The sequence below is a fragment of the Physcomitrium patens genome, chromosome 26 (assembly GCF_059467195.1).
Source record: "Physcomitrium patens ecotype Gransden chromosome 26, ASM5946719v1, whole genome shotgun sequence".
Lineage (NCBI taxonomy): Eukaryota > Viridiplantae > Streptophyta > Bryopsida > Funariales > Funariaceae > Physcomitrium > Physcomitrium patens.
The window spans coordinates 11,640,233-11,663,904 of record NC_143435.1 but is presented as its reverse complement, the minus strand read 5'-3'; the positions used below and the strand labels follow the sequence as shown (position 1 = coordinate 11,663,904).

At 40.7% G+C, this 23,672-nt stretch overlaps 4 protein-coding genes across 29 annotated transcripts; 1 reads left to right on the top strand and 3 right to left on the bottom strand.

Annotated features, from left to right (window-relative positions):
- Nucleotides 1-376: 376 nt before the first annotated feature.
- LOC112277685 (uncharacterized) lies at nucleotides 377-9,174 on the bottom strand. 17 transcript variants are annotated; one of them, XR_012216813.2, is made up of 14 exons: nucleotides 7,679-8,280; nucleotides 5,177-7,151; nucleotides 4,819-4,893; nucleotides 4,565-4,636; nucleotides 4,199-4,297; nucleotides 3,991-4,065; nucleotides 3,731-3,839; nucleotides 3,488-3,526; nucleotides 2,847-3,360; nucleotides 2,435-2,515; nucleotides 2,121-2,259; nucleotides 1,869-1,905; nucleotides 1,615-1,724; nucleotides 377-1,409 (listed from the first exon to the last, which is right to left on the bottom strand). XR_012216813.2 is itself a non-coding variant. In XM_090248044.1 (13 exons), the coding sequence occupies exons 6-13, from the start codon at nucleotides 4,265-4,267 to the stop codon at nucleotides 1,756-1,758; spliced, it is 1,176 nt and encodes a 391-aa protein (XP_090104170.1). In that variant the 5' UTR covers nucleotides 4,268-4,297; nucleotides 4,565-4,636; nucleotides 4,819-4,893; nucleotides 5,177-7,151; nucleotides 7,679-7,825; nucleotides 9,046-9,174; the 3' UTR covers nucleotides 377-1,755. The 17 variants fall into 17 exon arrangements, 15 of the variants coding, with proteins under 15 accessions (XP_090104170.1, XP_073387604.1, XP_073387594.1 ...); XR_012216812.2 differs by having other exon boundaries at nucleotides 1,615-1,905; XM_090248044.1 differs by adding an exon at nucleotides 9,046-9,174 and having other exon boundaries at nucleotides 377-1,905; nucleotides 7,679-7,825.
- On the top strand, nucleotides 7,226-10,140 carry LOC112277686 (uncharacterized). The gene is made up of 7 exons (XM_090248066.1): nucleotides 7,226-7,261; nucleotides 7,555-7,665; nucleotides 8,274-8,313; nucleotides 8,470-8,558; nucleotides 8,761-8,843; nucleotides 9,031-9,106; nucleotides 9,211-10,140. Exons 1-7 carry the CDS (start codon nucleotides 7,226-7,228, stop codon nucleotides 9,361-9,363), a joined length of 588 nt encoding a protein of 195 aa, XP_090104192.1. The 3' UTR covers nucleotides 9,364-10,140.
- A 1,684-nt stretch (nucleotides 10,141-11,824) lies between these two features.
- LOC112277684 (disease resistance protein L6) lies at nucleotides 11,825-18,248 on the bottom strand. 9 transcript variants are annotated; one of them, XM_073531752.2, is made up of 7 exons: nucleotides 16,848-18,248; nucleotides 16,202-16,646; nucleotides 14,635-15,988; nucleotides 13,285-14,507; nucleotides 12,626-13,182; nucleotides 12,297-12,496; nucleotides 11,825-11,995 (listed from the first exon to the last, which is right to left on the bottom strand). In XM_073531752.2, exons 1-5 carry the CDS (start codon nucleotides 17,263-17,265, stop codon nucleotides 12,828-12,830), a joined length of 3,795 nt encoding a protein of 1,264 aa, XP_073387853.1. In that variant the 5' UTR covers nucleotides 17,266-18,248; the 3' UTR covers nucleotides 11,825-11,995; nucleotides 12,297-12,496; nucleotides 12,626-12,827. The 9 variants fall into 9 exon arrangements, with proteins under 9 accessions (XP_073387853.1, XP_073387854.1, XP_073387852.1 ...); XM_073531753.2 differs by having other exon boundaries at nucleotides 12,297-13,182; nucleotides 16,202-16,275; nucleotides 16,384-16,646; XM_073531751.2 differs by having other exon boundaries at nucleotides 12,297-13,182; nucleotides 16,848-17,183; nucleotides 17,257-18,248.
- Nucleotides 18,249-19,291: 1,043 nt separating this feature from the next.
- LOC112278158 (uncharacterized) lies at nucleotides 19,292-23,015 on the bottom strand. 2 transcript variants are annotated; one of them, XM_024511323.3, is made up of 3 exons: nucleotides 22,179-23,015; nucleotides 20,842-22,024; nucleotides 19,292-20,521 (listed from the first exon to the last, which is right to left on the bottom strand). In XM_024511323.3, exons 2-3 carry the CDS (start codon nucleotides 21,813-21,815, stop codon nucleotides 19,891-19,893), a joined length of 1,605 nt encoding a protein of 534 aa, XP_024367091.1. In that variant the 5' UTR covers nucleotides 21,816-22,024; nucleotides 22,179-23,015; the 3' UTR covers nucleotides 19,292-19,890. The 2 variants fall into 2 exon arrangements, with proteins under 2 accessions (XP_024367091.1, XP_024367090.1); XM_024511322.3 differs by lacking the exon at nucleotides 22,179-23,015 and having other exon boundaries at nucleotides 20,842-22,135.
- Nucleotides 23,016-23,672: the final 657 nt, after the last annotated feature.

Genomic DNA, 23,672 nt, shown 5'->3' with positions numbered 1-23,672 from the left:
AGGTAATTGATCATTATTAATTATCATTGAAGTAGAACCTACTCATGAAGATTATCTAAAAGTGGTGTTTGAAGGAGGTTTTTACAATGAAGATACTAAAATACAAGCTTGGTTTTAAATGGAAGGTTTTGGTTATTATCTTTGGTTGCAAGGATCAATGAGTCTTTTGATCCCTTAAGAGCAACTAGAATATGTTGTACATACTATGATGTATATCTTTGATTTTTTTTGCTTTTAAGCAATTATAATTTAACTACTTCTTAAAAAACTTGAAGCTAAATGATAAAGTGATGTTATAAACATCTATTTAAAAAATATTTTGGAATATTTAAAAGCTTATATAAGTTTCTAAAAGATTTTAGAAGATCTTAGAAGATTATAGAAAATTCCAAAATAAGCTTGTAAGATTGCTTAATTCCTAAATAATATAGGAAATTACAAGAGAAGGTTCTTGAAATTGCTTTACAATAAAGTAACAAGAAAATTGCTCAAAAAGCATCTTAGGATGACTTAGGAATAGTCCTTCAACAAGAAGTTATCTAAAAGCTTCTTGAATCCTAGTATATATAGGTGTTGGTGATGAAGGGCTCTTTAGTCTCAACAATATATGTCTTATAGTCTAATTTTGGACGTTTTAGTCTTATTATTGTTCTATTATTGCATTGTTTGGTAATAATACTCATGGATCTAGTTATCTTGCTATACTTTTGCATAATCCTAAGATCTTATACTTAATAAAAGATTTGATTCTATTTATTAAATTCACTTGAAATAAAATTTGATACTTTATATGTTTCTAAATATCAAATATTAGATTATAATATTTTCTTAGTTTAAAATTAAATAACTTCAATATACATTATGTTCTAAAATAATTGAAGTAATAAGGAGTCAATACATTGACATATAGTACTTGCTAAAATCTACAAGTTAAAGCATATTTTAAGTAAATAAATAAATAAATTATTAATCATTAATTAACATTGCTAAACATATTAAGTATTAGTGCTGACAAGGACAAGAGATAGAGTAAATGAATCATGACACGACAAGAGAGAGTGTGGTGTTAATAATATTGGAATGTGGCTTTAAAAACTTCATGTATATATATATATATATATATATATATATATATATAAAAAATATTATATTTTTAAATATTGCTAAAATTTTGTAAATTTATTGCGTAATGGTATTTTAAAAAGAATATTGTATGCCTCCATATCCAAATATATCATACTATTTTGATGACATGGCATATCTTACTAAAACTTTATCAAAATTTTAATTGCAATATATTTTAATTGCAAAATTTTACAAAATAACTTATAATTGCAATTGTGCAATAACTTCTAATTGCACCTTGTGTAACATACATGAGATTGGCTAATTCTTTGAACGTTTTGGAACTGCATTGAATATTTTTACAATGTAAACAACAACAATGTAGAAATTGTAGTTGGAAGTAGAGAAGTTCACACCATGCTACCATACGTATAAATAATACAGCGATCATTTTGAAAAGCATAAGATAAGATTCGGAAATAGAGTATCTCAGGACTTAAACGGAGAAGAATGAGAATAGTTTTGCCTTCAGAAGCGTAGGTTACTTACGAGAGGATCCGGTTCATGAGTCTATTTTCACAATGTCAAGAGCTCCTTCTCCATGAATTCTGGTTATTGATGCTAGCTGTGGCAATGTGCTAGTAGTTCCTTCAGGTTACCTGCGAAAGCGAAAGGTTCTAAATGCTGTTTTTATTGTTTTTTTAGCTCAGATATGGAGTTTACTGTGGATTGTGACTGTGATTTCCAATCACGTGTTAAAGTCAACTCAAAATAATCCCCAGGCTCGAAAGACTCTATTGCACCTCTTGCGTTGGTCCATTTTTTGATGTCAGATGGGGCCTGTACAAAAAATCAATACTCGGTTATTCATCTCGGAAAAGATCGGTAGTAGCTCCTCGCAACCCACTTACCCCACCTCACACATAGTTAAGTGACGGGCCCAACATTATAAATTTCTCACTTCAGTTAATTTTGAAGTAGCATCCAACACCGATCAGCAACATGGGCTGTTGCATCCTTGTCCACGCTGTGTGTAAGGGGTTGGCTTTATTTACCAAGATGCCCAGAGCGAAGGTATCATATCCTCGTGACGTTTCTGGTGGTGAGTCTACATTGTCATCTCTTTGTCTTACTCTCCCTGGAATTTCTGTAGCTTCACATGCATCTGATAACATGGAACTTCCTGCTTCCAAGCTACAATCAACAGACACATCACATCATGTATTTGTGAGGAATATCAGGCTGTTACATGTTGAGTTGGTTGTGAAGACGAGATATGACGATTCAACTTGTTCATTTCTTAGCTAATTCACTTCGTTAAATTCTAAGAACCTGTGAAACTTGCACCACAAAGTAGAGGGACGAAAACCTGCTTGTACGGGGACCTAATGCATTTGAAGCCTGCAATTTTTTTGCGTGAGCCTCAAATGAATCTGCTACAGTTGCGACTCTGCCATCTCACACGCCAAATCAAGTCATTTGACATTCTAGGGACAAGTGGAGCTAACCTTCAGTGTAAGCTATGTAATCCTGTAACATACCTAGATTTTACGAATTTCACTTGAAGAGGACGATGCAACTAAATGAGAACTTGATAATGCTTTACAAATACTTACAGAACCATAATATTTAGTTTTCAATCATTCATTTAAGCCATGACTACTGGTGAGAGGTCATCGTCTGAGATAAATGCAAATTTAAGAGCAAATTTTGCAGCAGGAAGGTAAGTTAGCCATCGTAACCCTTTACTTCACAAGCACATGGCTCAATAGTTATGCTACCTCGCTTCATATTTTTCAGCTTCAATTATCATTCTAGACATGTTTTCCCCTGATGAATACGATTCTGTGAGTAGCAGAGAGAGCACAGAAGAGTGGACTCCTACTGCTGGCAATGTCGCAAGTTCTTGTTCTCGGGTGCTTTTTGGAGGGGTGTCAGCAGCATCTCTTATCGAGGCCTCAGGGTTGGATTTTTCGCCGCTGCAAAATAAGGTCGGCACCACATTGTCCGTCAAAGTGTTTTCTGTTGATTTCGGGACATTTGCGGGTGAATACATTGATTCCCCCATAGAACCTCCACTAGGTGTCTTAGATTCAGAAGTAGTCGCAGTTAAGAGCCCTAAAAGAGATTCTTTTTCTGCTGATGCACAGCGTATTCTACAGCTGATGGCGTCCAATTCCAGTTCATTTTCTCCCTTCGTGTTCCTGGCAGCTACTGCAGAAAGTTCTTTGGTAGAGGCGGGTAAAAAAGATGCCTCGGCGAATGTGCAAATGTACTCCAGAGCTTCAGTGTAACCTGACAACATGGTGACACCACTCGCGACGCCTCTTTGAAATATCCCCAGGAGAGCACAACATCGTTGCAAAACCAGATGTACTTATTAGAACATGCAAAACAGGGGAAATGCCAAGATGTTGGTCACCTTCATCGTTCGAATTTTCGCATTTTTTATTCCACTGAGCTGGTTCTTACAGAGGGTTTGGTTGCCAATTTTTTGCACATAGGTAAGTGCGGTTAGAAAGATGAAAGAATATGCGTGTGCGTGTGCGTGTGTGTAAATATATATATATATATATATATATATATATGTTTCTATATTCATGCAAATACCATCGAGAAATTAAGTAAAAAACCATCTGCAGGCATGGACTTTGTCCCAACGCACCAAAAGTTGAGTTCCTGGGTAATTTGAATTTCACACCCAGGGACTTTGCCTTTTCAGTGAGTTTCTCCCCTAAATGGTCAAGATCAACCTCAATAATTTCTAGCTGAGTCTGCAAGATAGTTGTACTGAACTTCAGATGAGCTTCGCAATGTTGCAAACGGTTGATGCTCTAATAATGGAAAATCTACCACATGTTTCGAAGCCTAACCCAGTGGACATAACAGCTTGTAAAATGGTTGAATGTTTCATGGAGCATGCACCTGTAGATACGAATCTGATAATGTGTTGCCACTATCCGACCTGAGTAGTGAATGAGAGAGTATCGATTTCCTTCCCTGCACAGAATTAAATATATACCGAAAGCAGGAATGATTTCTTTCTGGGAAAACTGAATGGAATTGAAATCAACTCTCACATGCCCAGATGAAAATAATGGCAAATGGTCACAGAAACGGAGTTCAATATCACCTGAGTTTGCTGAAGGATGACATGTTTTGCAGCTACTTGCAACTCTGCTTCTGAAACAGATTTGGTCATTTCTTCATATTGTCGACTCAAGGAATAAACCTGAAGTTAGAAGGTTGTCAACAGAAGGGCTCGGAATCACTTGGCATTAACAATAATCAAGCATAATATGCTTTTCATTTATATCATGTTTTCTTTTAAAAGCATAAGCAACGTCAAATCATAGATCGAAGATGTTGATCAAACGAGACAGTTCAAAGAGACCTAAAACAACAATCCGATCGGTTTTGGTGAAAACCAGTATTGCACTCAACACACTAAAAATTTCAGTAATTCAAATCACCTTCTGAAAGCAGTTAAAACTCGAACCTTACGTCTAAGTGTGACAACCTTCTCTGTCAACTCCACGAGCTTGTTGTGACATCTAGTGTTGAAAAGCACCTGTCTTCATGAAAATTTTCTTGGTCAGATCTTCTTCTTCTTTTTTCTTTTTTTCTTTTTTTTGTGATACAATGCATACTGAAAGAACAGCATGTCTTTAGATTACAGCAAATAAAACAAAATATGAAAAAGGCTAAACAAAAAGAAGTCGAGACTTCATAAACAATCAAATAGAGGCATACAATTTCTTGTAGCTTTGAGCGATAATACTCTGCCCTCTCCTTCTGTGACAGAGTACGCCTATTCAAATCAGCGATCTGTAAATGAGCGGTATCCACTTGTAAGCAAGAGCTAAATTTGCATTCAATTGATTAGACTGCTAGCTAATGTTGTTGCTGTCATTCGTCCACCACGTTGGCTCTTATTCCAGTGTGATTATTGTGGAAGATTATTTGAGATCCGATCTCTTGGTGCATCGATGAAATTGTTCCCCGCGAGGTTCCACACAGTGATAATGTTCTCAGTGTTAATGTGTTGCATCTAAATCGCCAATTATTTCAGAACTTGACATATGCCCTCTTACACGAAGGACGTACAAACCTGCTTAATAGGTTTGTCTGACAGTATCGGTGAAGGATGTGTCGCAGAATCTTCTTCAATATTTCACTTGTGATTTATGCCACTTGTGTCACCATGAGGGGGTTGAGGATTGTGACAGTCAAAGTCCCTTCGCGTAGCGGGTATTGAGTACTGGAGGTGCCCTATTGGAGTGGTGGCCAAAGCATAGCGTAAGTGCTGAGAGGCAGATAGTATCATCTTGTCAGGAGTAGGATAATCTTCGCGGTGACTGTCCGTCGGGAGTCTAGAAGGCAGGGGGTGGCCTTCCTTGGATTTTTCTAAGAGATAAACGGCTGTACAGAACTCACGGACCGACAACATATTGTCACCATCTTGATCCGCGAGGTTCCAAACATGCCTTAGCACATCTGGACATAAAAATCGTATCGCTTGAGATCCCCATCATTTGACTTCTCATCATCATCATGTAATTTCGCACATAAAAAAGAACATCATATGAAGAGTACTGCTATTTCACCTCTTGGAAGTTGCCAATTTCGGAAGAGCTCACGAGCTTGCTCTCCTGTAATCTTTCCATCCTGATCAGTATCCACCTGGCTAAAGATGCGGACGAATCGCTGTATATCTGCCAGAGTCATTCTTGGCCAAGGTGACATTAATGCAGGTGCCACTACTGGGCGTCCATCTTGAACACTTCCAGAATTTAAGATCGCAGAGAGGGCTTAAGAAGTTGGTGCGATATCCAAAGATTCAGACTAAGATGCAAAAGTAGGACGCACTGAAGAATTCTGTCATATCATCACGCGAAATTGTGCTGCAAGATCAACGTTGATATAAGCAGAAAGTGTTTCCAGAAATCCAGTTGTAGAATAATAGTCCTGAAGGAATCTTCGAAGGTGCGGAGTTGAGAGTAGAAAATTTGCTCGGCAATGTTGTTGATTGAGAGGTCTGCAGAGCAGGTATCCCTTCGGCGTTAGAAAGTGGCGATGGTGTCATGCGTGGAGGGGGAAGCTGTCCAGCGGCTGATCCTATTAAAGCTGCCTTGATCACCTCCAGCGTAAGCTCTCTTTCTGTCTGTGCTACTGTCGCAAGCTTCAGAGCATTGTATAACTTCTTTCGTGAAAGGAATCCTGTCTGCCCTTGATCGACGATTGCCTAGATCTGAGAGGCGAATGAAAAACACCATGACTGCAACAAGAAAGCTGAAGGTACAGTGTTACATCAGCAATCTCTTGAGTATTCCAAATGAGAAAACACTGGGAAATTGGATCGGCACATCTGCTGTAGTTTATCCCAAAAGTCTCAGACAGTTTATCTAGCCATGCTCTTCTAAAACATTGCATCAGAAGTCTTTGCGGTGCCAGGCATTTCGTAAAACTCCACCCTCTAAAATTCGGCCGCTCGCAACAGCGAAGACATAAAAAGGTTTATGTCTGCAACATTAATTTTGTGCTCCTTTTAAGAGAAGGTATGCTGTGCAAAAACAATTCTCCTTACCCAGATTTGTTTATTTAAATAAAAAAAAATCTAGGTTATTTATTTATTTATTTGTAAAGTGATTATTCATAGGGTGCAAATTAGCTGATTAATTCAGATTTTATGGCAAGGTATGTGTAACTGGTCAACGGTCTAAATGAACGCCTTTCTGACAAAGAGGCTTCTGAACGTACAACGTAAAGAACAGAGCATGAGTTTGAGAACAGCATGCACTGCCAAACAGAGCATTTGCAAATCTGCAATGTTTTGCGATATAAATAGTTATGTGGAAAACAAGTGTTCGTAAAATGCAGTCATAGACCTCGATTAATTGGTACCGCACGATAAGAATCCCCTTGAGTCCCGTTGACTTGTTCTGATCCATGTGAATGGTAAGGCAACAATGAGAGAAAGGAATGGAGTTATAAAGCACCTTGGCAAGAGTGGTCTGAGGCAGAGCAGCAGCTCGGAATTTTTTTCGCAGACTCAACACCACTGATTCGACCATCGCAGTCCACATCTGCCATGTGAAAGAAGGCATCGAGGACCTCTGTGAGTGCCAAACCTTTGGAATTTATCGCCTTGTAAGGTGGGATGGAAAAAAGCAAATGTGTGGAAAACAATGCGTACGTAGGTGATGCAATGGGCATGGAGGGACAGCATTGAGTGAAGCCCGAATGAGACGACTCACGGGAAGCTTGCTTGTGTTGTTCGAACAAAGTTCGATAAAGCGACCCTACGAAATTAGGTTATGATAAAGCTTGTTCTTGGATTTTCAGTGGAGACAGTCCCTTAAAGAATATGTGATGACCATTATCACGCATTATAGAGTTGTGATAGAGGAAGAGAAGTTGGCGTGGGACGAGTCAGACAGATGGAAATTGTTTAAGGAGGAGGACCTAAAATCGTCCCCTAGATGAAAGAGTGGAGGGTCCAGATTAGGAAAGCCTTGCGGGTGCAGGGCAGTCGGGTCAGACCAGGAAAGGGATCGAGAGGTACACCCTAAGTTCGACAATGTAACATTGCTACCCTGGGTTCTTATCCTACCCGCTTAGAATTGTAATGTCCAACCTGGTGCTGCTCCTGTCCTCTTGGTTCTCCCAACTTTCCACTATTGATTTCAGCCTTGACTTGTACAGATTATGGGGTGCTTGTGCTTCACATAGAACTCACGAAATTCTTCATCTGAAGCTCCTGTCACACCCCACTCTTAATTGAAATTAATGCTCATTCATACATATGCAGTAGACCCTTATTTTTCTTTTTTTTCTTTTTTCTTTTTTTAAATCAAAAAAACTTCATGCCTTTTAACGGGATCTTCCCTTCTATTTCCTCCCTCCCAAATGCTTATGAGCTTCTAGAAGTCGGTGAAGAGATTTAGTCATTATGTCGTATTGGCATACAAGTGGCTATGCCTCGATTGACCTTGTAGTGAAGTTTAAGGCGGTTTGAGATTTTAGGGTTTACAGTATGATTGCTGAGGTCATTAGTTGTCCTGCCGTATGCGCACAGTTGGTCATTTTGTACTACAGTTGGTCTGTAATTTAATTTTTCTCTGGTTTCGTGATGACACTATTAGAAACTACAGATGGGTTGAGTCTGTGATTCGACTCTGAACTATTGTGCTGCGTTTTCCTGACAGACTAAGCGCACCAAAAAAGCTGGAATTGTCGGAAAGTACGGTAAGGTTTCTTGAGTCTTATCGCAGTGAAGTTCGTTTGACATCACTATACATATGTGGTATTCTTATGTTATGCTGTTCCATGACATTACTCTATGTCAAGCTTGATGCCTTTTTCGGTGTAATTACGATCCTCTCAAAATCCCGTGATTTTCAGGCACACGATATGGTGCCAGTTTAAGGAAACAGATCAAAAAGATGGAAGTTAGTCAGCACTCCAAATACTTTTGTGAATTCTGTGGGAAGGTGAGTTTTCAACTAAATATAAGTATCTGTTTAATCATATCGTTATGAGGAATTTCCCATTTTCAAATCTTCTCAATTGACATAATCGTTAATTTTCGCACGCGCACACACAGTCACACACAAACCCCGCGGTTCCGGAATAGCTAGGGTGTATTGAATTCAAAATCTTTCTCATATTGCACTATATTTATGCTCACTCCAGTTTGCGGTGAAAAGGAAAGCTGTGGGAATTTGGAGCCGCAAAGATTGTGGCAAGGTGAAGGCTGGTGGTGCTTACACCATGAAGTAAGTCCGCAAATTATTCCTTGTCTCTAGTGAACGTGTATGAAGCAGGATTGGCGTCATCAAGAGTGTTCATATCTATTATTTGATGATTGTTGCTTTTGTTTAGGTTAACTGTTTCCAACCCCCCGCTCTTCAGAAGTGTATGTGGTCCAACTTTTGTTTAACGCCAAACTATGGTCATTTTCAGAAGTAATGTACTAACCTTAAACGCTAAACCTCGTGGTGAGGATACTGTGCTGACAACATGCGTCAATGTTGAAGAGGTAAATCTTGGATTATATGTCGTTCAAGTGTGTGGCTTAATCGTCTCGTAATGTGTCTTTGACTCGTGGACTTCATGCTTATCTGTTGATTTTTGGTGATGCAGCACGGCGGCTGCTGTTACTGTGTGAAGCACCATCAGGCGTTTGAGGGAAGCCACAGAAAGCTAGATCACATGTTGTGTCTGTTATTATTTAAAGATCGTAAATTATTTTTGAAAGATTTTTCTTCGCGTATTGCTTTCATAGAAATTGGATAATTGCTTACTTGAGTTCGTGCGATCTGTCATGGGCCTTTGTTGTTAACATCTAATTAATCACGTACATCTGTCCAGATTGTGGATCTAGATCGTGAACCTCTACTCATCGGTAAAAGTCATGGATTACGACTAACTAATGAATCTACGAAATTTTAGTATGAAAGCATAAACTAGTCCTTGTAATTCACGACGTGTAAATCCTACAAGTAGTCTACGAGCTGCACCATGTTACTGCGGCATTCTTAACGTACCTGAATGGACCGCAGCATTGTATGTAGGTAGTCTTAGTTTTGGACAATTTTCAACTTCTGTCGAAGTTGCAATTATGATAATTATAGATCTGCACCAACGACCTCTGCACATGATAGCTTTCAGTTGGAGATTTACAGGCAAACTTAGATATATCGTTCTTGTCGGCCTTTTTTTGGTTGATGTATGGGATGTAGTGCACATGGTTAGTAGCTGTGCCTCAATTAATTATCTGTCACAACAGAAATTTATTCACCTATTAGGTAGAATACTGCAGGAGGTGTACAACAGTGTATTACTGGGAGAGTCTCTTGCTTTGCTACAAATGCTGCATGAAACACTGTACATCTGAGATTCAAATAATCTTGTACAGAATGTGTATTTCAGACAATAGCTGTAATTTAGAAATATGATTATAGACTAGAATCTGTAATGGAAACGACCCTCATTCTTTGTCGTCAAGACAAAGTGTAACAACAAGAGATGTGAGATTCAATAAACCCACCATAATGGTGTGACTTGCCAACTGATTTGGATATCATGCTTCTATGCACATTTTAATTGCAAGTGGCTATACAGAACAGGCACTCACAAAAATCATAGTAAGTGTAAAATAATAGACTTGTCTTGGTTTAAAATGCTCTAGCATGTGTTCTGTATTTTTTCAATAGCACTTTCAACAAAGAGCTTATTAGGGAGGTACTTGATTGTCAGAAGTAATCTTTGTTAGCTTCAATAGGTCCAAAAACAATAACACTTTCAATCTCATCTTTTCTTGCACTAGCCAAAAATTTCAGTCTTAGTGAGCTTGTAGACCAACCTTGTGTGTGAATCATGAATTAGTCTTGGTAAGTAAGGGTTCCACAAGAAAAAAAAATATATATATATATATATATATATATATACACACTTTTCATTTCATTTTTTTGCCTTCATTTACTTCTTTTTATTTTCAATTATATTCAGATGTTTCATTCTCCATGCTCCCCTCTTCTATTTGGCCCTTCTTCTTCTCAAGTTAGTTTGAGTCTTGTACAATGCTTCAACAATGAATGGTGCTATAGATCCAAACAAACTTTGGAATTACAATAATAATGTTATCTTTTCTTATTATCTTATTTTTGTTTTAGTTTTTATAGGTTGTGTTGCTTGAAAGGATTGTGTGCAATAATTCCCCCTTGATTTTAAATGCAACATGTAAACAATTTATATAAAGAACATTTAAATCTTCCTATTTAATATTAGGGTTGCAATTACAATTGGAGTCTAAAATTGCACAATAGAAATCAACTAACCTCAAATAGTATGCTTTAATGCTAAAATTATAAATATATTAAAAATATTTAAAATATATGTAATAACATTTTAGTGCTTGATATTAAAATAAAAAAATAAATCATATATATAATTTTTATTTTTATTTTGGCTTTAAATAATTGATCTTAAGCTAAAATAATAATCATACACTATGTTAGTATCTAATGTACATCTAAAGGGATTTTTAAAATGATTATATATATATATATATATATTTTTATTATTACTATATATTTTTTATTGACATATAATTTATAAAGTTCTATAGTTTATCTGGATATATTTTAATTTATTATCAATTAAGGTAAAAGACTAATCAATATTTTGTATTAGATTAATGTCAAAAAATACTAACTTAATTACAACTTTTTAAAATACTTGAAAATATAACAAGTAAGACTTATACTATGAATAATCTATCAAAAATATAATATTATTTATTGTGATTGAAAAACAAAACCATATTTATACTTTTGACATTAAAAAATAAATAAGCATAATTTTTAATACTGAAAATATATATATATATATATATATATAATATTCTAAACATTTTTGAAGATTTACTCTCTTTTACAATAATGCAATGAAAGTGAAAATCCTTGGATATCTTCTTAGTTTATAGAAGAATATATATATATATATATATATATATATGCCTTGCAATCAGAATTTAATAGAGTAAAATTTGCTGGAATTGGTTATTTGAAAATATATTATTTCAATATATATATATATATATATATATGCATGTAATTATTGGATAATCTTATATTTACCTATTTCATTTTACTAAAACATACTTCAGAAGTTAAAACTACTTTTATAATTTTAAAAGGGTGTTTGTATATATCTTATGATTCAGCTTTCAATGAAAGATAAGATTTTTGCAGAATAGTTGAAAGTTTTTCTTTTGATTTTTCAAAAATTCAATTAAAAAGTTGCATTACAAAATTCTAGTTTTAGTACCACCACATTTTATCAGTCAGTCTCCCTAGAAGGTGACCTTCATTGGCACACACTCTAGGTTTGGTGCTATTGAGATGGCCTACCTCTGTTCTTAAGCCTGCTACACAGGGCGAAACAGCAATAACAATTTAAGTGTCAGATTCAGCTATTTTGCTTCGAACTGTAATGACCAAGTTTGCGGTTTCTTGTCAGGCTTTCATGAATCGGTTGGTACATTCCTTCCGGACATCATCTTCCACTGATGATAGATAAGATTTTGGACTAAACATAGACAATCAACAATGTAGATGCTCATATGGCACCTGTGCAAATTTGCAAATCAACACCTAGTGTAACCACACGGGGAACTCATGTTCTCAAGTTTATTTGTTACAGTTCGACCTCGTTGGTAGAATTACCTCTGGTTTGCCCTCCAAAGATTCACTTCAAGAGATCCCTCTGCGAATGCATTTTTGAAGAAAAAAAACTGTTGTTGAAAATCCAATTGAATAATTGTTTTGATGGTCTCGCCGGATGATAACCATTTGTATTCCATATAACCCTCAAGTTAATTAATATTGTCATCTGTTTGATATTGAAGTAGGAAACGATATAAATCCTGAAACAGAATCCCTGATTGATTGAGAACCCTAATCACAAAAAAATTGTTGAACATTTGAATCACATGCAAGCTGCAAAATCCTGGCTTTGTGGTAGCAGACACGAGATATGAACAAAGTTAAAATACTTTAGAGAGTATTCAGCAACTTTGAATACGAGATTTCAACGTGGATGGTATCCGGGGGGGGGGGGGGGACAATAGGGCCGGATTGTAAATTGAACAACAGGAGCAGCAGCAGCATAATAAGGTGGCGGTCAGAGAGGGCATGAAACTGCAGCTCTCAACTCAGATGTAATAATCTGTTAGTGTGAGGTGGGGAGTGGGCTTTCTAGAAGTCGTATTCCATGAATTTGACAGGCATCTCAGCAAGACAAGTGACTCCCTCATGGCATCCCAAGGGCCTAAGCTGCTTCGCTCGGCAGGCAAGACTGCGAGCAACCTTGTCATCTCCGAGGAGATGCTCGACATAGGCTCGATGTTTTACCACTTCATACGTTTCACCCAGACTTTTTAAAGCACAATTAAGGTCCAGCATGGCACCCTTCAATTGGTTCATGTAGGTTTTGAGGACTCCACGTTCCAACATGTAGAATCCATCCTCTGGATAGAGTTCCATGCATCTATTGAGTTCATTTAAGACTTCTTGGCAGTTGCCCAACCTGACTTTCACCACTCTTCTCATGCTGCAAGAAATAAAATCTCTTAGTCAGACCAAGGCACCATTGCATAGACATGATAGTGCCCACATCAGCTGGTGAATTTTTGTTTGTGATGGGTAGGCGCACCTTAAAATATTTCCCTTGTCATTTGGATTCAGTATGTGAGCAGCCTCCAGATCAGCCAATGCCGAGTGGAAGTCTCCCATCAAATACTTCAAGCGTCCTCGTGCCATCAAAGTAGCCGAGAAGCTCGGAGAAAGGTGGTGAGCAGTGTCCAAGTCTCCAAGTGCACCGTCGAAATCATTTAGTAATCCTTTAGCCAGGCTCCGTTCAGTGAAAATTGTAGCATTACAGGGTTGAACTCGAGATGCCAAGTTCAATTCAGCCAGCATCCTTACGAAGTTACCCAATTTCCTTTCGCGTGCACTGTTCATCCTCAATGCAATGCTTAAAGTTGCCCGACATTGCTCGGAAAGATCCGTAATGGCCTCCGGCAAACACTTCAATTCTCGACATCCTTTCAGACGTAGTTTTTGGAGATGAGTCATTAGACAGATGTTGTTTGGCAACCCAGTCAGTTTACTGCAATTTTTCAAATCAAGGATTCTCAGATTCGAAAGTTTATTAATGCAACAGGGTAAGGATTCCAACCCGGAGCAATCGTGCAAGTACAATTCCCGAAGTCGGCTGAGTTGAACAAGGTAGTCGGGTAGCTTTATGACGTCGTTGGAGAGACTAAGGAACAATTTTTTCAGCTCACAGAGTTCCGTGATACACTCTGAGGGTTTTTCGATCTTCGACAGGTATAACTCGTGTAAGTACTTGAAGCAGTATACAAAGTCGATGTTGGTATTGCTGCTTATGTCAAAAAGCTCGAAATGCCGCAAACCCGTCAAACTCTCGAGACAATTGGGAAGATTGGACAGTGCTTTGGTAGAGAGAGAAAGCTCCTGGAGGTTGGAAAGCTTGCCCAATGAAGACGGGATATACACAACTGCGCTGCAACCTGAAAGGTGCAATTTTCTAAGCCTCACCATGTGGCCTATGGTTTCTGGAAGTGATTTAAGCCTGTCGCAGTTGTCCATCATGAGCTCTCGTAGGTGGGTGAGTTGTCCAATGGACTCGGGCAGGCATTGCAGTTGTAAACAGTTGCTGAGGTCTAGCTTGGACAATCCTGTTAAGGCTCCAATGGAAGATGGTATGCTTCGGAGCGCACTACAAAGACTGAGGTTAATCGTCTCTAATCGCGTGAGAGCACCGATGTTCTCCGGGAGTCGCTCCAGCCGATCACAACCTCGACAATTGAGTTCTTGCAAACTTCGCAGTCGACCAATGGAAAAGGATATTTCCTGGATATCAATGTCCAGATGCTCGGCGTCCATAACGTGGAAGGTCTACTATTAACTGAATGTCAAGCGACAAAGCAAAAAATAGGGTCCGTCTGAAATAGCTCGACGAAGAGTAACAGGTGCGTACCTTATCGGCACTTTCATCAAAGAGGTATTCGATCTTGCTCGACCCCAAGTTGAGAACAGCTAGTTTATCAAGCTCCTGAATTCCATCTGGAACATAATAGAACGGCATTCTAGGCCATCTGATCATTGTCAAATTTTTAGGGAAGTATGAGAAGCGTTCTCCTGCGGCTCCCTCAACAATAAGTATTCGCAAATCTTTCATCAGAGCGAATGCCTGAGCTGGGAATACTGCCTTGCTTCCCAACAGTGACAGGCCCTGTGATTTGAAGTTGGTCTTCACCGCAATTTCAGCGTCTGGCATCCACAACCGAGTCAACTCTACACGAGACGTTTGGCGTCCGAGGTCACGAAGTAGGTCGTGCATCCTGAGCTTGCCAGTGGCGTCTACTTGTACCAGGCACTTGTCAATGAGGTGGCCTAGTGTCTTCATCGACCATCCAAAGGCATTCCAGGCTCGTTTCGCAGTGTCCGCCGTCTCTCCTAGCAGCACAGAAGCGACGTCCAAGAAAATCTCTTGTTCGTTACTTGGCAATGCTTCGTAACTGATTCGCAGGCGTTTTTGAGTTCGAACTTTCTCGTCTGAAATCAACAGTATCATTCGTAGCTTCGTCAAAACTTCGCCCCAAATGCTAGGGTTTATTTCACCGCATAAGTGTGCACCAGCTACTATAATCTCTAAGGGAATTCGTCCACAAGCCACGGCGACCTCTGTTGCGATTTTATCAAAAGAATGCGGAGGTTTTTGCTGCATAAAAGCATGCCAAAAAAAGAGCTCTACTGCTTCCAATTCTGTTAATTCTCTAACCTCGTATGTATCATGTATTCCCAATTGTGCCACAACTGTTTTGTCTCGCGTAGCTACAATACCACGACTGCCATATCCAAGCGCGTCAGGAAGCATCAGGTTTTCCACTTGCATGCAGTCATCTATATCATCCAAGATAATTAAAACCTTTACGGACCCGCGAAGATGCTCCTTGATCAATGCCTGTCCGTGTCTTGGATTGTCAATGTGCACATCGTTCAACTTGCACAAATCGTGGATGATTTGTTGCTGCATGCGCACTAGTCCTCGTGGATGCTTAGACTTCTCTTTCACATCCTCGACGTAGCTCACCGCAGTGAAAAGATGTGATACATGCTCGTATAAGGCCTTGCAGATAGTGCTCTTGCCTACCCCTCCTGGTCCCAGAACAGCAATAACTCTCGCGGCTGGGCCTATCCGCAGCATGTCAAGAACTTCTGCTTCTCTTTTATCTAATCCTACCTCGTACCTGCACAAAGAGCCAAGTGGTTTTCGCTGTACTGCATCCTGCACTCTGGACACTATCCGCTTCACAATGGTAAGGCAGCACCTGTAGCCATAACCAGAGTATCCGTTCTCAATCTGTCACCAAACTAGACGCCATTGAAGAGATCACGGTTGAAATTGGCACGAATCCTCGAGCAGAATAACACTACAAATATTAAAAAATTACTGTGCCCGATTCAACCACATTGATAATGTGAAACCCAAGCAAGTGAGAAATTAATTAGGTCATATCAATTCGAGTAGTTTGAGGCCTCACCCATTCAGCATCTCACAGTCCCAATTTGGAACATCCGTCGCTCTGCGCAACGCAGCCTGGTACAAGGCTAGCTTCTGCACACCATGGTGTTGTTTAAACTTCTGCAAAGCATGCTTCAAAGCGCCAGTATCAGGCATGAGCAGATCACTTGGGGCGATGTCATACAGACACGGGAGGAAGACCTTCGCGGAGGACAACATGAGGCTAAGCTCCTCGAGGCAGAACTTTGATTCCGCGAAAGCCTTCGACAGCACCGACACGCATACTGGTGCAACTCGAATGGCATGAGCAATGCAATTCCTTGCCACCTCTCCCTCCGAGATATCTTTCGAATCCACATACACCTTGAACCCCGTTAAGTTCAGCGCTTCTTGGAGGTGATCCACAAAATCTACTTTCACGCATGCTCCTCTGTAGCATATGAAAACATCATAATCCTCGTGGCCTGCAATAATGAGCGATCAATGGAGGGGTTATTCATTTGACTTAGATTGTCGACCAGATTGTCGATGAACACAACATTGCTCATCTCAAATGTAGACATTGTTTCTTGGCATCTTCAAGTCATTCTCGCATGTTAAAATTTTACTCTACTTTCAAACCGTCCAGAAGGTCATTTTTATTTGAATGCGGAAAGCATGGTTACCTTCACGACTGTTTTTTTTCTCCTTGATTAGTTCCAAGGAACAAGATTGCGACGCTACCAAGGCCCCACGTGAACAACCAGTAGGTCTGCTGTCTTCTCGGACTCGATATAATACACCAAAGATTGCCAGAAGGCCGGCCAACAGGTAGGCTTTGGACACATTTACTGTAAATCCCCAAAAATTAGACATATTCCTGCAAAACGTCCTTGCAGGTGCTACTTTTGCCAACCCAGAATATTCAAGCTCTTCAAGCCCTCGACCACTGTTTCCATTTTGTCGGTTGACGTCCAGATTCATCGTACAATCAGTCATAGACTGAGGAGTATCAAAATCCTCTGTTAGTATAATCGGGTGGTGAGCTCTCGGTGGAATAGATTGTTCATGGTGTAAGCCTTTTGCGCCACTCACCGGGCACATAATGAAATTGCATTTTTAAGGTCATGGAGATCCATGACCAGTTGTAGACTCTCCATTCTGTCTTAAAAACCATTTGCACTCCAACTGTTCCACCGTGGATTCAAGTCTTGGAGTGAAAAACGTGAAATTTCAAGGCATGAGTTTGAGATTGCGACATGAAAGTGAGTGTAGTTTAGCCTCATCAAAGTGAGCTCCAACATGCTCAGATTCCGGATCTTGGGCATTGGTGATGCCATACATTAAAGCATAATCCTTCAATTCATGCACTCCAACTTTGCATCATCAGCACCAACGATTAATCCACTGAGATCGTTTTAAGCCACTGACCAAAAAGATTAATGTCTAAAAAATAAGACGCGCAGAACTCGACTAACCCACTGATTCTTAGTAAAGCACACCAAGCTACTAATGGGTTAATAATATGGCAAAGCAATGTATTGCAAAGTGGTCAGAAACATGGCCAAATAAGCAGCTTTTGGAAAATGTATGGACCTTGCTCAACGTAAGCTGTGCGAATCCAAGTGAAATGAAAGATATTAGGGATCAAGGATTGAAAACAAAGTTGGTATTGATGCGTTGTAAGGGCAGTTTAAAAGAGCCGAAAATTAGAATGACGTCGCGATGACTGTGGCGCTATGGCATCGGCAACGAAGGAACAAGAGGCACGTCTGTTGGGGGCAGAAAGGAATGCCAAGAAAGTAGCAATCTCGCCAAACCCTCTGGAAGCAGGAATCCGACATATAGGTTTCACACCATTCAGTGTTTTTCTACAACACGATATGGTGATTCTTTGTACATGAGCCTCGAGCTGTGACCCCCTTCTCATCCCAATCTTGAACTTACTCTGTATGTGGATCAAAGGTGCTGGCTTTGATTTCACTACATCGCACAACATCGTCATGGAGAGTGCATAAGATAGCTCTGAAGCATCTGAGACATTGCTGCCACGGCTTTGATTTCACAATGATGTTGCGTGATGCAAGAACAAGTATGAAGGGGGCAGAGGGTAAGGGGTTTTAAAACAAAAAAAAAGACAAAATCATGAACAATAACTCAGGGTTCAGGGTTTACTAAAATGTTCTGGTGGGAAGAGCCATAAGGATTTTCCTTTCATCCAGTACCAGGTACCAGCTGGGTACCTATTCCCCTTAATTTGCACTGGTCATTTTCCCAGTAAAAAGCCACTCATTCTGGATTAACGACAGGAGGATGCATATGGCCAGCTTTGCCATGACTGGATAGATTGTGCATTGATAGTTCCAACTAGCTCAGATAAGAAGGGAATAGGCATAGTTCAGCTGGTATCAATAAATGTCCAGTTCCTGATAATAGAACGCGGCTTTACTTGATGCATAGGATCACTGCACTTTATTTATAGAATCTACTCGCACCGATGTTTTGTCAGTATGTAATCTGACCTGCTACTCCGCTTCACCTGGTGGGTCGATTAAGTCCAAGACATCTAAGACCCTCTGACTGAACATCCAGTTGCCCCGACTGTGAATCCGCATCACTTTAACATTATTTGCCCTATTTGTTTCAAGACTCCTAACAAGAAATCGAATAGTCTACTTCTGTTTCATGGTGATTCGTGTGAAATAATTCACCAGGTCCTATTCCCTACTATTTGACAGAATCATCTTTTCAATTGACCGTTTTCTCATAAACTGCACTGCGGAAGTAGAAGGTTAGAGACAACTGGGAATTGTCACTGTCGAAACGAGCCGTATTGCCGATGCTGAAGGCAGTGTGGAGATGTTGAAGAACCGCTGACCCCGGAGACGAAACGGATACATCGGTAATTTTCAGTGAATTTGAGTGTTACTAGACTGGCACATTTGAGTTACAATTATACCGGTGCATCAATCATTTCATCCTCGTCTTTCAAGAGTACCTCCATTTTTAGGGCGCAGGAAAGTTTTATTACATGAGTAATACTGGTAGCTAGTTGCGATCTCAAACCGGAAGAAAACCATATTGCCCTCGGATACTAGGAATTCTCTGGATACACATTCAACTGCAAAACTGAAAATTAAACATGCAATGGTTACTGTAAAAATAGTTACACATTGTCATTATTCATGACATTTGTTGCTCTCTGAAGTTTAATTAAACGCCCAGAAGACTCCATGCTGCAGAGATAGCCATTACTTTCCGCAGTCTCTTAGAGGAGAGCTGTCTGTCGGGGGCCATTAGATCAGTCCAAACGTCCGAATAGTCTCTGCCTGCCTTATAGCGTACTTCATGTATCGGAGAGCAACGGATGTGGATAGTTCTTTACGCTACGTACCAAAAAACTCTGAAATCTATATGCTCATTTCCGAATTGCTCATGTCGTATACCTCATTTAGGCACCAAAATGCACAGAAAGCAAATCAGCTTAATAATCCCCAGGTCTAAACCTTGCTTCAAAATTTGAGATGCAACTAAAGTCGCAGAGTGTACCCATCGAGAGATGTAAACTAGTAAAATCCGTACACTGAGTCTACTAACAAGACTAAGCCATCAATTCCTAGTTTGAAAATGAAAATGAAAATGAAAGAAACTGTAAATCAAATCAAAAAATCGCGCTACGTCTCAGAACAGAGATTTTAATTTTTACACTCCGAAATTCCGACGATGACATTATAAAAGAGCACGTCTTCCATGTTTCCTCGAGCGGCATTCCTGTTCGTCGATGGGTAAGGGATACATGCAATGGGTCTCGTTTGTCATACAAAGGAAGAGGCGCTCGTAAGCGGATGCCATCTTCTTGGCTGTGAACATTTTGGAGGCGTATGCAAGGCACGTCTGGCCTTTCTCCCACAACTTTTCCTTTCCATCTGTGACAACCTGCTCGAGTGCTGCGACAAGCGATTCGACGTTGGGAGAAAAGGTGTAACCGAATGTCGGATCGGTTATGACACTCCAAACGATACTTGAAAAATGGGTGGCCAGTAGTGGTTTACCACATTGCATTGCTTCCAAAAGGGTGTGATCCAGCCCTTGAGATCGAAGGGTCGGATTCACGAAGATGTCAACCGCATTATAAAAATCTGCAAGCTGCAAGGGCGTCAGAGGCCCAAGGGTTTTTGCATTCGGCGCAAGCTCCTCGTAACGATCACCCCACGGCCCGGATCCCGCTACTAACAAATACACATCCTTGTGCTTCTTCCGGATTTCAGAGAATGCCTCAAATAGGAGTGGATGACCCTTGTCTCGCACCAATCGTCCAGCAGCTCCAAGCACCAGACTCGCATTCTCCGGGACCCCATACCTATTTCAAATTAGTTTTATGAAGACAGTGTTGAACGTCAGGTGGCATCGATGATTGAATGCTCGACTGACTGATGGGTCGCTGGACAGACTGATGATTAGGTTCAGAACCCTAACTCTGATAATTAACTAAAATCCTGTTGCGAGAAAGACGCTTGAGAAACAGAATGAAAGAGCTTGTGAGACATCAACCAACCAGTGGTCAATCCAGCATTAAAAAAAGAAATTTGAATGGAATCGGATTTTGGGACTTTAATAAGGTAGTTCACTCACAGAAGACAGAACAAAAATGAAAGAGAGCAAGGAGGAAAAAACACGTACTTCGCCCTGAACGCAGCTCCTGCAAAGGGGTTTGGACGAAACTCCTGCTCGTTGACGCCGTTGAGAATAATATGTACCTTCTGTAGAGGAAGCTCATAGATCGTGCGCAGTACGTCCCCAACGTAGTCACTAGTTGCAACATGGTGCTTGTAACTAGGAAAGAATCGCACTTCGTCTGCGACCCGTGCCAAGCGCCCGCCCATACTCTGCGATAGCTCTTGAGAACGAGGCTCTCCAGGCTTGCGAATCAGGTCCTGTACGATATCACTGTGAATGACCTCGAAGGCTATTCCATGCCACGATGCGGCAAGCTTCTCAATTTCGCGCGCCCGCCAGTGAGGCAACGCGACACTCTCTGAGTGCACAATATCAAAAGGATGGGTAGCATTTATCTCAGAGAACTTCTCCCACGCTCTGCTGTGATCGAACCCACCTCCTGCGTTCGGCTTCACGAAATGTAAGTGCATGTTGGGATGCCGTTGCTCCTCCTGAGCTTCCTCATCCTCGTCACTTGTAGTTGCACCCGGCTGCCTCATCGTAAACACATGCACAACGTGACCGCGGTCCGCAAGCACCCGATGCAACGTCATGGCGTGGCGCTCCAATCCTCCCGGCGTACCACCAGTAGGCCACTTCTTCACGAATAATGCGATATTAATCCTCTGCGGCGGCTTAGATCCATAACACAGCCGGTTCCATGCCGTGGAAAGATCTCGAACATCCCCAGACCACAGTGCCAGATCCACCCCATCGGCACCATTTGTCGAAAGTTTCCCGGAGTTGGCAAAATTTCGGGCATCAGAACCCTCGAACCCCACGTTTGACCTGCACGAGGCAGATCCCATCAACACCATGACATAGCAGAGCAGCGAGCCACTTAGCATGACGGCCCACACCAACCTCCATGACACCGCCATCGCTCCAAGGTTCCCCTTAGCAGCACCACTGCGCCATCTAGGTTTTTCCCCCATCATGTAAGAATTTGGGAGGAGAGGAGAGGCACGGCGGTCCCTCCGTCGACGTTACCTTCCAGCTTCGCTTGGGCACTGAGGCCATTGACACTAAGTCGCCTTGTTCTCACACGCCCTGCATGTCGTGGCGAACCATGATGCTGCAGCGCGACGTCGGCAGGACAGGTGCATTCATCCCTCGTCATTTCTAAGCAAACTGCAATGTCGCAACCCTGCACACCTCAAAACGTGCGGCTACAGTGGCGGTGATCTTGGCACATGAGAGACCGTAGCCACTATTATCTGCTACCGTATAAGCAAGCGCAAAGGGTTGGGCAGGACGATGATGGCAACGACGACGAGGAGCTTCGTGAGGCGTTCCATTACCTTGAACTGTGAAGCTCGTTCATCCCCATTCGAACGTGCCACCATCTCCACACTTTGTGCGGCATCAAATTGGGATTCCGCGGTCGATCTCCCTCTCTTTCCTAATATGCACAAATTATAGATAGTGACGGAGAATATGGTTTTGCTTTTTATTCCCGCTTTGAAGATCAATTGCTTCCGGTCTTCGAGTTCTTGTTATGAGAGGAAGCCAAGCTGGGAGTTTAGAGAAGAAAGTAATGAAATAGTATCAACGCTCTCGTCCTGGAAAACACCATCACATGTTATTTCCTAATGCCGATGACAACTGTAGAGTGCTTTACACGTGCACCCGAGAAGGAGTTCCCACTGAATTTCATACATGGTGTTGTGAAATCACCCCAAATACACATCTGCACTGGAACCCAAGCAGGAAAGTCTGGTGAGGAGGTCGTGGATATGCATGTGCGGCTTAGGCTTGATTAGTCACTTAATAACCGCCGAGTTCCTGGACAAGCCGACTGGCTCAACGCACCTCGCAGAAGTTCCGAATGCCAGATTTGTACAATGGCGGATTCCTAATCTGCCAACTAGAGACTGCTGATTCTGCCTTGTATTATTATGGTCAAGTCACCGTCACTTTGTCACTCAATCAATCGTCAAACCCAATAAAGCTACTAAATCAAGAATGAATTGAAGGTGGTTTGATTTGTGTTGGTGGAATCTTAAAACTGAGTCCTCTGGTGGCCTGATCGTTGGAATCCCTGTGAATGGGCTGAAACTGGAGACATATTTCACGCTTACATTAGGTCTTGCATTTTTATATTTACTTGTTCACGGAGAAATCCACAGATCATTGCCACGAGTAAACGCCAATAAATGGGAGATAAAGGCAAAATGTATATCTAATCAATACTAGGCGAGACAACTATTGGCTGTCCAGTTCGTATCGTGAACGACTCTCATCACAAGTTTGTTCTCGAGACAGTGCCTCATTCTTGGTAGAGACTCCAATGTGGACTTCAAAAACAGCGTCACAAAAATTGATAGAACCAGGTTCAGTAGCACATCGATATCTGACACACCAGGGAAAACGTGGCAGAAGAGGGTGATAAGCTGACACCTTGGCACCGATAATTGTGCCTAAAAGCAGAAAGTTGCTAATGAGATGTGTCTGATGAGCGATGCCTCGGCGTTCCTTGAGATGACCTCGACTTGTTTGGATTAAATTTCTGTAACTCAACAAATAATGAAACCTTGAATTATTTATCTTTGAATTAATATTCTTTTTTTTCTAAATCTTGATTTTTTTTTATCAGAACAACTTTGTGCAAATGTTCATTTGACATTACAGATTGCAAATTATCCTCCTCTATTTGATTTGTGGATTTAATAAGTTGTTTGAAATTAGAAGAAAAAAATCATGGATGCTACATTTGGTGGATGTTAGAATAGATTTGCAACTATTTCAAATCTTTACAAGCTTATCAACACTCTTAACGTGGGAATTTTACACAT

Excerpts from the sequence above, each read along its gene's own strand:
- LOC112278158 (XM_024511323.3), bottom strand. The coding sequence starts at position 21,815 with ATGATGGGGGAAAAACCTAGATGGCGCAGTGGTGCTGCTAAGGGGAAC. Across the intron at positions 20,522-20,841 it reads GGAGCTGCGTTCAGGGCGAA|GTATGGGGTCCCGGAGAATG; the intron begins GTACGTGTTTTT and ends AATTTGAAATAG.
- LOC112277685 (XM_090248044.1), bottom strand. The coding sequence starts at position 4,267 with ATGACCAAATCTGTTTCAGAAGCAGAGTTGCAAGTAGCTGCAAAACAT. Across the intron at positions 3,527-3,730 it reads ACCCAGGAACTCAACTTTTG|CTCAGTGGAATAAAAAATGC; the intron begins GTGCGTTGGGAC and ends TGTAAGAACCAG. Across the intron at positions 3,361-3,487 it reads CGAAAATTCGAACGATGAAG|GTTACACTGAAGCTCTGGAG; the intron begins GTGACCAACATC and ends CCATGTTGTCAG.
- LOC112277686 (XM_090248066.1), top strand. The coding sequence starts at position 7,226 with ATGGAAAAAAGCAAATGTGTGGAAAACAATGCGTAC. Across the intron at positions 8,314-8,469 it reads TGGAATTGTCGGAAAGTACG|GCACACGATATGGTGCCAGT; the intron begins GTAAGGTTTCTT and ends CGTGATTTTCAG. Across the intron at positions 9,107-9,210 it reads CATGCGTCAATGTTGAAGAG|CACGGCGGCTGCTGTTACTG; the intron begins GTAAATCTTGGA and ends TTGGTGATGCAG.
- LOC112277684 (XM_073531749.2), bottom strand. The coding sequence starts at position 17,265 with ATGTGCCCGGTGAGTGGCGCAAAAGGCTTACACCATGAACAATCTATT. Across the intron at positions 16,647-16,847 it reads GAAAAAAAACAGTCGTGAAG|GCCACGAGGATTATGATGTT; the intron begins GTAACCATGCTT and ends TCATTATTGCAG. Across the intron at positions 15,989-16,201 it reads GACTGTGAGATGCTGAATGG|GTGCTGCCTTACCATTGTGA; the intron begins GTGAGGCCTCAA and ends TTATGGCTACAG.